Source organism: Anomaloglossus baeobatrachus, chromosome 2 (assembly GCF_048569485.1).
Source record: "Anomaloglossus baeobatrachus isolate aAnoBae1 chromosome 2, aAnoBae1.hap1, whole genome shotgun sequence".
Lineage (NCBI taxonomy): Eukaryota > Metazoa > Chordata > Amphibia > Anura > Aromobatidae > Anomaloglossus > Anomaloglossus baeobatrachus.
In genome coordinates, this window is record NC_134354.1 from 107,684,684 (window position 1) to 107,700,450 (window position 15,767).

At 46.3% G+C, this 15,767-nt stretch overlaps 1 protein-coding gene across 1 annotated transcript in view; it reads right to left on the reverse strand.

Annotated features, from left to right (window-relative positions):
- Positions 1 to 15,767, reverse strand: part of NEK8 (NIMA related kinase 8) — a 145,414-nt gene that overhangs the window by 20,819 nt on the left and 108,828 nt on the right. The window contains exons 11-13 of the mRNA XM_075333189.1: positions 13,776 to 13,926; positions 10,206 to 10,369; positions 9,807 to 9,965 (exon numbers count right to left, since the gene is read on the reverse strand). Coding sequence (XP_075189304.1) covers positions 9,807 to 9,965; positions 10,206 to 10,369; positions 13,776 to 13,926 — 474 coding nt within the window. The remainder of the gene's footprint in view (positions 1 to 9,806; positions 9,966 to 10,205; positions 10,370 to 13,775; positions 13,927 to 15,767) is intronic.

The following is a 15,767-nucleotide window of genomic DNA, read 5'->3' on the forward strand; positions in this document are numbered from 1 at the left end:
AAATGTATTTTTGACTTTACAATTCCCTAATTAGCGATCATGTGAATATATTACATACTCCACTATGATTTCTCGATGAGAGGATGGTCAACAAGCCGGTCATATGTTATTCTGGTGAGTAATATGAGTATGTTGGTACACAGTGCTGCACGTCATCGGCTACACACTACCTGAAATGGCAATGATGCCTGCGTCTTAAGTGGAATAACTGTGTTTATTTACTGAGGTGAGCAATACAGAGAATGAAAACACTAATCCCAAATACTGACGTCTCCACAGGAGTGAAAAGTCATTTCTTTTAAAATCTTTTTAACGATATCGAAAAATCTGTGATAAAAAAAATACAGAATTAGGGTATGTTCACTCTGTGTTTTTGCCCCGTTTTTCCCTTGCACATTTTTTTTTTTTTTTTTAAACTTTGAATTTTTATTGAGATTTTCAATTTACGTTTTTCATACATAAAATAAAACATAAAATTCACAATTCTTATCGAACCTAGACAAACAATGACAGGACAGGTGAGGAGGGTTAGGAGGGGAGAGGAGAAATAGGAGGGAAGAGGGAAGGGTTTCAAGAGTCCATGCTCCTTCCATAGGACCCATAGGCCTCAGTCTCACAGATCCTCCTGTCCCGCAAAGTAGTCCCATGGTGCCCACACGGCCTGGAAGCGGTCAACTGTGTCATGCAATAGTGCCGTGAGATGTTCCATGCGTCTAACGTCCAGTAATCTATACTTGTTGAGGCTCTGGAGTGAGGGTGTCCCTGGCTGCCTCCAATTCTTTGCAATTAAGCATCTGGCCGCCGTAAGGATGTGGGACAAAAGCTTAGAGGCCGTTTTTCCCAATCCCCCATTCCCAAGACCCAGAACATAGATCAGGGGATCAAGATCAACCTCTATATATAGTACTTTATGGATCAACCCTCTAACCCGCTCCCAGAAGGGGACTATCCCTGGACAGGACCAGAATATGTGCAGAATGGTGCCCCTGCCTCCCCCGCATCTCCAGCAACAAGCCGGTATGGAGGGGTCTATGCCATGAAGGAAATCTGGAGTGTGGTACCAAAATAGCAAAATTTTATAGATATTTTCCTTATATAGTGTGCATATTGACGTCTTGGCGGCGTTTCCCCAGATTGCTGCCCATTCCTGAGGAAGTATCCGCCTTCCCAATAGAGACTCCCATTTCCGCATGTATGGAAAAGACCCCTCGGGCCCCTCCCGTGAATCAGAAAGCAAAATGTAAATTTCCGAAATCAGCCCCTTAGTATCAGTGCCCCTTCTGCAAATTTTCTCAAAATCTGTGGGAATCGAGGCCCCTGCCCTGCCAAACAAGGAGCCAGCCAAGTCTCTGATCTGCAGATATTGGAAAAACTCTCGATTAGAGAGAGAGAATTTATCTCTAAGGTACTCAAAGGAATGGATCTGCATTGTACTTCCATCTATAATGTCTGCAAATCTGAATAGACCTGCCTTGAGCCAGGGGTGCACCATGTCCGACTCCAGACTGCTTGGGAGCAAGGGTTGGTATATGAAGGACACCAGAGGGGAGCAGGGGGATGCCAAAGGAAATCTTCTAATGCAAAATGCCCAGAGGTCCCTAGTGAACTGCATCGGTCCAAGAAGAGGGGGGGGCGAATCACACTGGGCCGGGGGCCACAGGAGCGCGTTTGGATGTATAGGCGCCAGCCAAAGTTTTTCAATCTCAGTCCACCTGTTGTATGCCCAAAGGGACACCCAACAGGGGATCCTCCTAAGATGGGCCGCCCAATAGTATTTTAGGATGTCCGGGACAGAAAGCCCCCCCCTGTTTCTCCGAGCCATCAACACCTCCCTGGCCACCCTATGACGTTTGTTACACCAAATAAATCTAAGGATAGCCGCCTGAAGGGACTTCAGCTCCTTTATTGGTACCTTAACTGGGAGGGTTTCAAAGAAATATAATAATTTTGGGAGCAAGCTCATTTTAACCGCCGCAATGCGCCCCATCCACGAAAGAGGGAGGGGCAACCACTTGCTCAAAAGAGTTCTCAGCTCTCGGAAAAGGGGGGGGAAGTTAAGGTTATAGAGGGAATCATAAGTAGATGTGAGGTTAACCCCCAGGTACTTGACCGCATCTGTCTTCCAACGAAACTTAAAATTCAAACGCAGGTAATCCAGGGCCACCGGGTCGAGATTCAAGGGCATTGCCTCCGTTTTGCTAGAGTTGATCTTATACCCCGAAAGGCTCCCGTACCTACCCAAGGTGCACATTAAAATTGGAAGGGACACATGGATGTTAGTAAGTGTAATGAGCACATCGTCGGCAAAAAGTGAGATTTTAAACGGTTTATTCCTGACCAGGACCCCCGAGATGTCTGGGTTGCTCCTGACCGAGGCCGCGAGGGGCTCTATGCATAGTGCAAAAAGGAGGGGGGACAGGGGGCACCCCTGCCTGGTGCCATTGGAGATGAGAAAAGGCTTAGAGATGTGGAGGGGGAGTTTGATAGAGGCCGTAGGAGCGCTATACAGGGACTTCAAGGCCCGCATAAAGCCACCCGAGATCCCAAAGACCTCCATTGTCTTGAAGAGAAAAGGCCACGCAAGGCGGTCAAAAGCCTTCTCTGCATCTAGACTCAACACCAACGCCTGTTGCTTCGTCCGATTTGCCACATCCACCAGGTCTATGACCTTCCTGGTGTTGTCCCCCCCCTGACGGCAAGGGACAAAACCCACCTGGTCTTTATACACGAGTTGGGGCAACCATCGATTAAGCCTGGCCGCCAAGAGCTTGGTGAACATCTTCAAATCGGAGTTCAAAAGGGCTATTGGTCTATAATTAGCACAGTCCAATGGGTCCCTGGGTGGCTTGGGCAGGAGGATTAAATGGGAGTGTAGCATGGATGGAGGGATAGGGTCACCCTGAAGGAAAGAGTTAAACAAGGCGGCCATGTGTGGGAGGAGCTCCGCCGCAAACACCTTGTAATAAAAATAAGTAAAGCCGTCCGGGCCCGGTGACTTCCCGCCAGGCAGGGCTTCCAGAACTTGCTCCAGTTCCTCTGTAGTAATCTCTTCATTCAAAGCCGCGGCTGCTCCGCAAGGCAGTGAAGGGAGCTCAAGGGCCGAAAAATAGTCCCCAAGTGCCCCAGCCCCGCGCGAAGCCATGCCCGGGGGAACCGGAAGGTTATAAAGCTTGTTGTAGTAATTGAAAAAAATGTCAGCTATTGAAGCGGGGTGATAGTGGATAGTGCCCTTTTCGTCGCGCAGAGCCTGAGGGCATGAGGATGTAGCGCGCTCCTTAAGCTGCCTGGCGAGTAAGGTATGAGCCTTATTACTCCTTTCATAGTATCTTTGTTTGGAAAAGGTTAGCAATTTTTCTGCTCTGCCAATTGCCAAGTCTCTCAACTTTTCCCTAAGGCTGATGACTCTCCTAAGAATAGTCAGTGATGGGGCAGCCGCCAGTCTCCCCTCCTGTAGCTTAAGATGGGCCGTTATAGAGTCCCGCTGGCTTGTGGCATTCTTTTTAGCCCTGGCGCCCTCTCTAATGCATAGTCCCCTCATCACTGCCTTGTGAGCTTCCCAGAGTGTTGCCGGCGACGTGACCGTGCCCGTGTTCAACTGAAAGAATTCGACCAGTTGCTTATTTAAAAAGGCCCTAGTGTCGGGATTTTTGATCAGAGATTCATTAAGGCGCCAATGCTGAGGCCTAGGTCGAGGACCATCTTTCTTGAAGTCCATTATGAGTGGGGAATGGTCTGACCACGTAATGGATCCCATTTCCACCCTCTCAAGACGCCCCAGCAGCTGTGAGTCAATGAAAAAATAGTCTATTCTGGTGTGCGTCTGATGCGGATGCGAGTAGAAGGAAAAGGCCTTCTCTCCCGGGTGGTCCACCCTCCAAGCGTCGTATAAAGCCCCTGATCTAATGAGCCTACGAAAGTCCCGGGACAAATTTTTCAAAGCACCCGATGGAGGGTGTCCACCCACAGAGAGTCTGTCGGCCACCTCCGAAAAAGGGATGTTAAAGTCTCCCCCCAACACCGTAGAGGCCGGTGCCAGTCCGCCTATCAGATCGAGTATTTTCTTAAGAAAGCGTATCTGCCCTTCATTAGGTGCATAAATGTTGGCCATTATGTGCGGGGATCCCCCCAGTTGGCCCTCCAGAATCACATATCTACCCTCTGGATCGCAGTGAGAACCCGTAATTTGTAGAGGACAACTGGAGGATATTAAAATAGCAACTCCCCCCCTCTTGGAGCCCGAGTAAGCCGAGTAATGGATGGGAAAGCGGTGGGACGCAAATTTGAAAGTGTTTGATTCCACAAAATGTGTTTCTTGGATAAAGGCTATGTCTGCACCTGATGTTTTCAGTTCCTGTAGCAGCAATTTCCTCTTACGGGGTGAATTCAGACCTTTTACGTTAAGAGAGATAATGCGGGTCATATCTAAAACTTAGAAGTAAGAAAAAGCTAATGGCACACCTATACCGTCGGGGGCATGACTTCCCCTGTGAAGCCGGCCAGAGGAGATGGTCCATACGACAAAGGGCCGCAGCTCCCAGGGACTCTAGAAGGGGTGGTACCTGAAAGGACACATAAGGAAAAAACATCGGGGAGGGGGGAAGACAAGGACAAACATAGAAATGAACATGAATTAAGAACATTAACCAAAATGCATAAACCTTAGGCATAGATTCCCGGGGGGTCAACCCGGAAGGGAGAGACCTAGAGGGAGGTTCCCCAACCCGTCTGAGCTAAGAGAGCCACCCACCTCACTCCCCAGTAGCCCTCCCACGGGGGTCAGTCCAGTGGGCACGGGCCCGTGCCAAAAGGAAACAAGGGAAAAAAAAACAAAACAAAAAACCTCAACCACTAACTCCAAGTAAGGGGACCGGGCTCCCGCCAACCCCCCTACCACCCACGGCATCATTGTGGCTACAGCCCCCCCCCTTATGCAGCTCAACAGACCCAGAGGTCCGCAGATGACACAATGGACAGTCAGAGGCTTGCTGTAGAGAGAGTCACAGTATCACAAAGCATGCTCAGCCACTGGAACTCAGAGGGTATAAGAAATAGGCACCAACCAGGTTAAGAAGTGTCCTCAACGGTGAGCCGGGGAGGGGGGCGACCCGCGGCCCCTACCTCCTCTCCCCCCCAAAGCCCCACGCCCTCCACCCCTCACCTTGGACCACACGGGAGGGGGCGGCCCTTCCAACCTTTGCAAGTCCCAATCTGGGATACAGACCGCTGGAATGTCCAGTGCTTCACAGAACAGAGTGGTATCTGCTGGAGTGCGAAGGGTCGCCGATTTACCCCCTCTGCGCGCTGTTAGTGCAAACGGGTAACCCCAGCGGTATGGAACCTGGTGCTCCTTCAGGCTCGTGAGGAGGGGTTTGAGGTGCCGCCTTTTCTGGAGTGTGATGCGAGAAAGATCCGGGAAAAGCTGGATTTCCTTGCCATTGAACACAGGTGCCGTGCGCCTCATTCTAGCCTTAGCCATGATCAGTTCTTTGGTGGAGAAGTCGTGAATGCAACAAATGATGTCCCGGGGTTGGGTGGATAAATTCTTCGGCTGTAAAGCCCAGTGTGCCCTGTCCAGCTTGATGATGTTAGAAGGGGGAGCGTCCAACACTTCATTAAAGATGGATTGTAGTATGGAGTTTGTGTCCTCGGGCCCATCTGACTCTGGGACCCCCCTCACACGGACATTGCAACGGCGTCCTCTGTTGTCGAGATCCTCTATGTGAGACTGCATATCCTCCATTATTTTTTGTTGCGATGTTGCCAGTTTGTGTAATTCTGATACATGGGATCTGGTGATGTCATGCTCTTCCTCCAGGGATTCAATTCTGCTAGACAATTGCTGCAAATCTCTCCTCACTTCAGCTATTTCTGACCTGCAAGTTGCTTTAACCTCACGTATGAGGCATTGAAAGTCCTCTTTAGAAGGAAGTTTACTTATGAAATCATGCATGTCCTTATAGAAGGTGTCTGGCCCTTTAAGGTGAGCACCTGCAGTAATAGACACTGGAGTTTTAGTCTGGTGCTGGGGAAGCTGGGAAGGTTGATCTCCACACCGAGGCCCAGAGGGGGGAAGCAGGCTGCTCTGTTCCCTGATATTACCAGCTGTGGCTGCAGTCCCTTCTCCCGGCAGTGGGGAGGGCTGCCCCCCGACCTCCACCTTATCTCCCACAGCCACTATGTGCTCCTGGGCCTGCTGCTGCTGTGCCTGAGGATCCGATGCAGTGCAGGGCTGCTGAGCCAAGGCATTCCCTGTTGGAACTGCTGCAGAGATTCCTCCACTTTCCCCTGTGTCCCCGCTCACCCACTCCTCCTTCTCTTGCTGCTTAGCAGGCCGGGCCAGTGCCTCCATTTCCCCTCCATGCTCCTGGAAAGATGGCGTCCGGGCCTCCCCTGGACCCTGTTCCAGGCCCAAGAAAGTATCCAGCGCCGTGGTGTGCAGCGGGGGGGCCACCGATGCCTGCTGCGATGGTTTAATCCTCCGTGGTCCCATCCTGAGAGCCGGTGAGTAGGTTTGTGCTTATGATAAGTGCTGATTTAGCTGAGGGTCAACAGGAGCTCCTCTTCCCCACGTCCACTCAGCTCAGCATCCTGGACACGCCCCCTGCCCCTTGCACATTTTAAGTAATGTCAAATCTGCAACTTGTCAATTTTTTCATAGTTTTTGTGACTGTTCTGTTAGTTCTCATCAGGAGACACTTGAGTCAAAGGCCTAAGCCACGGTTCTTGGCTTTGGACAATATCTACTTATCCCTTTCTGCTGACAATAAGCAGATGATAAAATGTTAATGGGATCTCCAGCAGTTAGCTGTAATTTGTAGGAAAATCTGGCGGTAAGTGTTAGGGGTACTTTACACGTTGTGACATCGCTAGCATCGGCTAGCGATGCCGAGCGCGACAGTACCCGCCCCCGTCGCACATGCGATATGTGGTGATTGCTGCCGTAGCGAACATTATCGTTACGGCAGCTTTACACACACATACCCGCTCGGCAACGTTGCTGTGACTGTCGAACAATCCCTCCTTCAAGGGGGAGGTGCATTCCCTGCAGTGCCCCCACAGGTTAAAATACGCATTACAAAATTTCCATCTATGTATATCTACATAAATTTATGTCTAGAATCCAAAGTAGTAGAACCTACGCTCAATTACTACTCCAAACGCTATACGAAAATTTGTTTTTTAAATTGGGCAACGCCTTTACCACTTCACGACCAAGAACATATATATATCCTTGGTCGTGTCTGTCCTTTTAATGCGGGTTCGCATCGTAATCTGATCAGCAGACTGTCACGGTTGTCACGGGTGACAGACAGATCTGTGGTGTCCGTCTACAGAAGGTCACAGCGTTTGTCTACACAAACTGCTCCCTGACCTTCCATTATTTCTGCTTGGTTTTCATCCCTTACCCTTTAGGACCCTGAGGAGTTCCTCAACCTGTCAGCTGCTGTTCATCAGTACCTTCCTTGTCTTCTATACCTTTACTTTCTATTACTCGGTGCCAGTATTATTTCATATACAGTGCCTACAAGTAGTATTCAACCCCCTGCAGATTTAGCAGGTTTGATAAGATGCAAATAAGTTAGAGCCTGCAAACTTCAAACAAGAGCAGGATTTATTAACAGATGCATAAATCTTACAAACCAACAAGTTATGTTGCTCAGTTATGTGGACTTTAATCTTGAGCTCCTTCCACAAGTTTTCAATTGGGTTAAGGTCAGGAGACTGACTAGGCCACTGCAACACCTTGATTTTTTCCCTCTTGAACCAGACCTTGGTTTTCTTGGCTGTATGCTTTGGGTCGTTGTCTTGTTGGAAGATGAAATGACGACCCATCTTAAGATCCTTGATGGAGGAGCGGAGGTTCTTGGCCAAAATCTCCAGGTAGGCCGTGCTATCCATCTTCCCATGGATGCGGACCAGATGGCCAGGCCCCTTGGCTGAGAAACAGCCCCACAGCATGATGCTGCCACTACCATGCTTGACTGTAGGGATGGTATTCTTGGGGTCGTATGCAGTGCCATCCAGTCTCCAAACGTCACGTGTGTGGTTGGCACCAAAGATCTCGATCTTGGTTTCATCAGACCAGAGAACCTTGAACCAGTCTGTCTCAGAGTCCTCCAAGTGATCATGAGCAAACTGTAGACGAGCCTTGACATGACGCTTTGAAAGTAAAGGTACCTTACGGGCTCGTCTGGAACGGAGACCATTGCGGTGGAGTACGTTACTTATGGTAATGACTGAAACCAATATCCCCACTGTCATGAGATCTTCCCGGAGCTCCTTCCTTGTTGTCCTTGGGTTAGCCTTGACTCTTCGGACAAGCCTGGCCTCGGCACGGGTGGAAACTTTCAAAGGCAGTCCAGGCCGTGGAAGGCTAACAGTAGTTCCATAAGCCTTCCACTTCCGGATGATGCTCCCAACAGTGGAGACAGGTAGGCCCAACTCCTTGGAAAGGGTTTTGTACCCCTTGCCAGCCTTGTGACCCTCCACGATCTTGTCTCTGATGGCCTTGGAATGCTCCTTTGTCTTTCCCATGTTGACCAAGTATGAGTGCTGTTCACAAGTTTGTGGAGGGTCTTAATTAGTCAGAAAAGGATGGAAAAAGAGATAATTAATCCAAACATGTGAAGCTCATTGTTCTTTGTGCCTGAAATACTTCTCAATACTTTAGGGGAACCAAAAAGAATTCTGGTGGTTTGAGGGGTTGAATAATAAATGACCCTCTGAATAAACTTTTCACAATTTAAAAAAAAAAAAAAAAAAAAAAAAGAAACAACATTCTTTTTTGCTGCAGTGCATTTCACACTTCCAGGCTGATCTACAGTCCAAATGTCACAATGCCAAGTTAATTCCGAATGTGTACACCTGCTAAATCTGCAGGGGGTTGAATACTACTTGTAGGCACTGTATCTGTATCAAGTCTTCAGTGCTACCAGTCGGTTTGCACACATCTGGATAATCTTGGAGGTTGTTGCAGTTTCTGTCCCTGAGTCTACTGAAGATAAGTTGTTTTTCCTTGTTTGTTATCCCTGTGTGTCCTTTAGAGCCTGGTGGGTTTGACAAAGAGCTCATCCCATCCGTTCCATACCTAGGGCCCAGATCAGGGTCAACCTAAGGTCAGGTAACCAGCTCAACACATAGCTGCGGAACCTATCTAGGGCAGTGGGGGAACCCATGGCCCAGCAGTAGGCTTGGTAAGGGATCAACATCTCCTTCCCTAGACACAGGGTTTCTCTTCCCTTCCCTTGGTACCTCCCTGTACCTAGCGTGACACAGAGATGTGCAGCTAACAGGCACGGGTGGATCTCCAATCAACCCATGACACCCCTTAAGTTGTGCTGTGAAACCATGACAGCGCGATCTAACATGCGCCGGCGGGGATTGTGCTATTCCAGGGCGGTCCCGTGACACAAAGGGGTTTATTCCAGCTATATGGTCAAGTCTGGAACTTGTCTTGACTGGCAATGGTACTCTCAAGTAATATAATGAAAATTAAAGTCCTCACAATCTCCATAAGTTTTTTTTTCAGGTGGTATAAAAATGTACCAAAAATGTCACATGGTAATTCCTAAGTAAGCTATATTGTAATGTGCAGATGATCCCTTTACTCGTATACTGTGATTTGGTCATGTATTATAAGAGTTATTATATTAATGTGTAAATTAAAGGTGCTGTCTACTAACTGGATAACATAACCAAGTATATCAAGGAAAAAGCTGTGGGGATAATTGTGTCATGGACATATCGGTCTATACAGGAATATGACCAAAGTATATTTAAGGGTCTTAATAAACTAATAAGTTCACCTGTACATACAGCTACAGTGAAGGCATCACCGCATGCCACCATTGTCACTTTTATTCCCTGTGGCGCACTCACAAGATAGGGAACTCTGCTATACCGGTAGGAACTAGTCCCCAGTTGTCCATGTTGATTGCTACCAAAAGTGTAACATTGACCCAAAGCTGAAAGATAGAAAAAAGAAAAACAGCATAATAAGAGGGATTTTCACAAAGTCCCCGCACACATCTCAGGTCTATGTGTGTTTGCATATAAAATAGTAAATCAACACTAATATTAGCTTTGGAAAAACTTTCCTTGCCATTCACAAAAGAAGTAGAGTGTTGATCATTTGAGTGATTACAGACACTAAATCCCACTGTAAACACGCTCCGTTCTCACTTTTCCTACACACTCTAACTTACCTGTCACTACAGCAGAGTGAGAAGTGCCCACATCAGCATATAGGATGGCTTCTTGGTTCAGAGGCGCTGACTGTACAGCACTGAAGGTGTAGGCCTCCTCCACTTGACCCTCTGGAGGGGGCTCATTACTAGATACGATCTGATCTAAGCCCAGCTTGTTAAACCTGGCAAAACCAAGTAATTCATGTCAACGGTTTGTAAAAACACCACCGGCCACAGTGTCAAACTAGTCAGCTGTCTCCAGGCACCTGCTCCTACCCCTGTCCGGTAGCAGATCTCCACCAACCCTTACTGTTTGTGATAATTGATTACTTGCGACACTTCCAGTTGATCTGAAGGGTCGTTAACGTATAGGTTAACAAGTGCATGGCTAGCTCCAAATCAGGAGTCAAAGGTAGGCGCTGAGGGTCTATGCTTAGATTATTTTAGGGTGTTAAATCTGGTAAAACAGGTAAGATGTATAAACAGCCATGTATGGAGATATCAGATAGTTTTTTTTGTCAGCCTCACATAGGTTAAGGGAAGATATATGAGGGGGTCAGGTTCTGTTTATTAATTACTGTCAAGTTGTTAAGAGGAAATCATGGCACTTCCTCCAAGTTTTGGGTTATGGTATGGGGCGGAAGGGAGTCAGCATTGTTGTGACGCAGTGACAGCGGCATGTAGGGAGGCTGGCCGTGCAGTGCAGTCCTAGCTGTCAGACAGATGCAAGCAGGGTCTGAGATCTGTCTGACAGCTAGGACCCCCAGTGCGAGCCTATCAAACACTGCAAGCACCAAGTGTACCCCCGCACAGTGATACTCGCGCAAGTGGTGTTCATACGTAAAGCACCCGAACTCTGTTTTTTGGGGAAAAAAGTCTGTGTCCGGTACTAACACCGAGCCTCGGGTTCACTTATCTCTAAACAGGACATTTGTGCATGGGATACATAATCCTAGAATACTTTTGTCAGTTTTGGGCATAAAAGTATTTATATCGATTTTCCTGGCTAATACAGTACCACAATATAATTTTGTATTATACATCATAAGAATGGAAGATGCCCCAATGTATCAAACACAGATGGATTTCAAAAACTTACTGAAGAAACTGTCCAGATGCAAAAAGGAAAACTTAATCCCTAAAAGCCTCATGATAAGGAATCCAACTCATTTTACCTACAACACTCATTTTTTACAGAAACTTTACTACAGATTATCTGAAAGACTGCGGAATCACCTCACTGGATATTTTTTTTACAAGAAAAGAACCATCCAAAATAAAACTGTTTCTCTACAGGAATGAATACAAGAACCGGGTTCATGTCTTTAATCAAGGAGACGTTACTGGATTTTTACAACACTACCTTATTATCAACAAGAAAAAGTAACTCACCAGACTCAGGAGGAAAGCAGATCTCAATGTAGCTAAAGCTAAACCCAATTTACACAATAATCTGACTGCATCGCCCTCTGTGGACCTGTACCCGCACTTTACCAACAAATCCAGTCCGCATACCCAACTCATATCAGGACTAAGATCATAGATTTCTTTTCATGTACATCCTCCAATGTGGTATACATTATGGAGTGACCTATACTGAGGAAACTAAGCAAGAACTACAAACAAGGATGAATCTACACAGGAACACTATAGGAAATTAGCTGAATACACGTGGAAAAACATTTCTCAGGACCAAGACACAGAATGGCAGATTTAAAAGTCTTAATACTGAAAAGTCAATTTAAAGTGAACCTGTCAGGTGCAATATGTACCCAGAACCAGGAGCAGTTCTGGGTGCATACTGCTAATCCCTGCCTAACTGTCCCTGTATACACTAGCATAGATAAAGAGATATTTAGAAAAAGTATTTCTAAAGACCCTTTATGATATGCGAATGAGCGTGGGGACTAGTCCCAAGGGTGTTATATCCCCTGACTAGTCCGCCCTCTTAGCATGGTCGCACGCCCACACGGGTGTACTAACATGCTATTCAATGCAGCTTCACAAGCGGTGACGCACATACTCAAGTCCGTGGTGAATGCTGTTTTGAATGCCGGGCACTTCCGGTCAAGCACAGTACACCTCTCTGAAGCCGCGATGCGTACACCCGGCTTCATACTGCTCATGACCGGAAGTGCCCGGCATTCAGAAGTGCGGTCAAAGCGAACACAGGTACGAGCATTACCGCTGGTGATGCTGCATTGAATAGCATGCTTGCACGCCCCTGTGGGCTTGCTAACATGCTAAGAGGGGGGACTAGTTGGGGGATATAACACCCGTGGGACTAGTCCCCACTCTCGTTAGCATAAGATAAAAGATCTTTAGAAATACTTTTTCTAAAGATTTCTTTATCAATGCTAGTGTATACAGGGACAGTTAGGCAGGGATAAACAATATGCACCCAGAATTGCTCCTGGTTCTGGGTGCATATTGCACCTGACAGGTTCCCTTTAAGGGTGACAGAGATAAAAAAAATCTCGAAATTCAAGTTCATGTATTTGACAAAAGGAATCAATCTGGATTTATGGCTCACTACATGGACACACTTCACACCTCCACCAGACTGACTCCAGATCACTGAGCTATCACTTCCACCACATCTCCATTTATAACAAAAACCTTAATTTGATTTCCTTGACTTGTATTTAGGAGACATCACTCCATCTTTCCCATGCACAAATGTCCTGTTGTAACATCTCTTAAATGTTGTGTGTTTGTCTCAGTAATTGATTTCTAAACCTGCCTGACGAAGGAGCTTTAGTGCTTTGAAATTTTGCAAATATAAGTTCTTTGGTTAGCCAATAAAGGTATCACTTCTAGAATACATTTTGTAATTTTGGGCATAAAAGTATTTAGATCATTTATGTTGCAATTTTAAATGTTATAAATATGTGGCACAAGCCACAATTGTTTGGCTAAAGGTGTGTAGTGTTATTGTAGTGGGCGGTGAAATAGGTAAAGTATATTCACTTCTTATAAATCCTAATGTGAATGTTTTGTCTTTATCTAAAGACAGTGGCTCGGGACTAAGCTTTGGTATCGTATATCAGGACTCAGTTTGTTGGTTCATATATTTTTCATGAAGCGCTTATTCCTGACCATGCCATCATGTGAATAAACACGATCAACCTCAACCTTCTATTTTTTATCTGCTTCTGATATTCTAACCTGTCCTCTGGTTACCCCCCCAAAAAAAGCAACTCAAAAGTAATAACAGGACCCTATGTAACTGTAGCGTCTGGAGACTATTCTTCAAAATTCAACCAGATGAGGCCGTCCAACACCATCCATATATTAATGGTGGAAAGCGTCAGCTGGAAAAACTGAGCCTGAAGAAAAGACCTGAGTAGTCTGGAAAGCTTGCTATTATTACCATCTTTTCAGTTAGCCATTAAAAAAGGTATCAACCACTGAGGACTTCAGTTCTTGTAAACCAATTTTTTTTATCTCTACTGGCTAACACGGTACAAAGATATATTTTACCTGTAGCTGGAAGAACAACATTTATCGGACTACGGCCAACTTTAGTTAGTGCTAGTCCACTGTTATTACTTTCAATTTGTTTTTTTTAATCTAGTGTTCACTAACCTGTTACTGCCACAGGCCAGGATCTGGTTTCCCACTGTCAGAATCATAGAGCTGTCAATGCCACATACAACCTTTTGTGGTTCATACTCCTGTGGGATGACTACCTGCTGAGGAGAATTATGAGATTCTTGGTTGCCAAGACCAAGCCGTCCTGTAAAAAGGAAAATAAGAACATTACTGGAGAAAATACATTTTTACATAGTTCAGAGTGCTGCATGCAGAACGTACTCTCATCAGTCCTGGTTCCTAATTTGGCTCCAAAAAAATAAGGGGAGAAAAAAAGACACTGCACATGGATATGCTCCAAATTCTTCTTTTAATTGATCCTTACTTTGGCTTCAATGAACCTATGTTTGTATGCCTAAGGCCAAATTCACACAATTGTGTTAAAGGTGTTTTCCGGGCAAACAGATTACCAAAGCATTGTAAAGCCTATCTGAGATGAAGAAACTTCCTAATTTACTTGCTATCAATATTTGGCTCTGTTCTTGCCCTGTCACATATGTGGAGATGTTGCCCCCAGGTTCTTACTTCTTGCTACAGTCCATTCAAAGCACAAATTTGCAGTGTATGCTGAATGGTGACGTCTCTCTGTAAGGCTACTTTCACACATCCGGTTTTAGCAGTGCGGCTAAATCCGGCTCTAAAACCTATGCAACGGATGCGGCGAAAAAACCGCATCCTTTGCATAAGTTTTTACATGCGGCCCATCCGGTTTTTGCCGATTGTGGCACGCTACTGAGCATGCGCAATGCAAAAAACTGCATGCGGCTTTTGCCGCATCCGGCATCCATAGGCATGCATTGGAAAAAGCGCCGCATCGGCCAAATGCGGCACGATGCGTTTTTTTTTTTGCTGGACAAAAAAACGCGCCAGGCAACGTTCCATCCAGCCGCCGCATGGGCTAAATATGCCGCATCCGGCAAAAAACGGACCGAACTCAAGGCCATGCGGCACAATCCTGCACTAATGAAAGTCTATGCGGAAAAAACGCAACCGGCGGCAAAAAAAAAACGGTTGCGTTTTTTCTGCAAAGAGCCGGATTGTGCCGCACAGCAAAAACCGGATGTGTGAAAGCAGCCTAAGTTTACAGTGACCAGGCATGTGCACAGGGAGGGAGAGCAAGGAGAGCACATTGCAGGCAAGTTATATTATCAGCTTGGGACTTTTCAGCTTGTGACTTTAGCCGCACAGAATGGTGTTGGACACTCCAGAGGGTTGGATTACATTCAAATAAATTACTAAATTATATGATTCAGTGTTACTCTACAGTACACTGAGCCTTTATATGCCAGTGTCAGCAGAAGAAACATTACTGATGGCAGGCCAGGGTCAAAACAGCACCTAATAGGCAAAGGGGAAGAATGTTAGGAAATAGAAACTATGTGTGCAGGAATTTATCCATCTTGAGACTGTATGGTGCTTTGTAGTGGGGTGGGTGGGCATAAAAGGTGAGAGCTGTGGGACATAAGGCTTTGTTCACACGCGGTATCTTTTTTGTCAGTGCATCTTGATTGTATCTAAAATCTACCAAAAACGCACCGTGGCAAAAATGCAACAAAAACGCAATGTGTTTTTACCGCATTTTGCCCAATGCGTTTTTTAAGTCAAATCTAATTGACTGGAAGGGCTGAAAAACACCGTAAAAACGCAAAAAGAATTGACATGCTGCATCTTGGGTTCATCTTAAAAAACGCAGCCAAGATGCAGCCAAAAAAAGATGTCCAGTGTGGACAGCAAAATCAAAATCTCATAGACTTTGCTGGGAGAAGGAAATACATGCATTTTGGTGCATCTTTGTGACGTAGCCTAAGGCCTAAGCCACACGGCAAGAAAAACAGTGCGAGTGGAGTGCGATAAAACATCAATTTTAGCCTGTGTGTCAGCGCACATGAGCGATTATTTTCTCTGCCCTAATCGGACCGAGAAAACAATCGCAGCATGCTGCGACTGTAATGCGAGACTCTTTCTCTCGCACTCATTCAAGTCTAT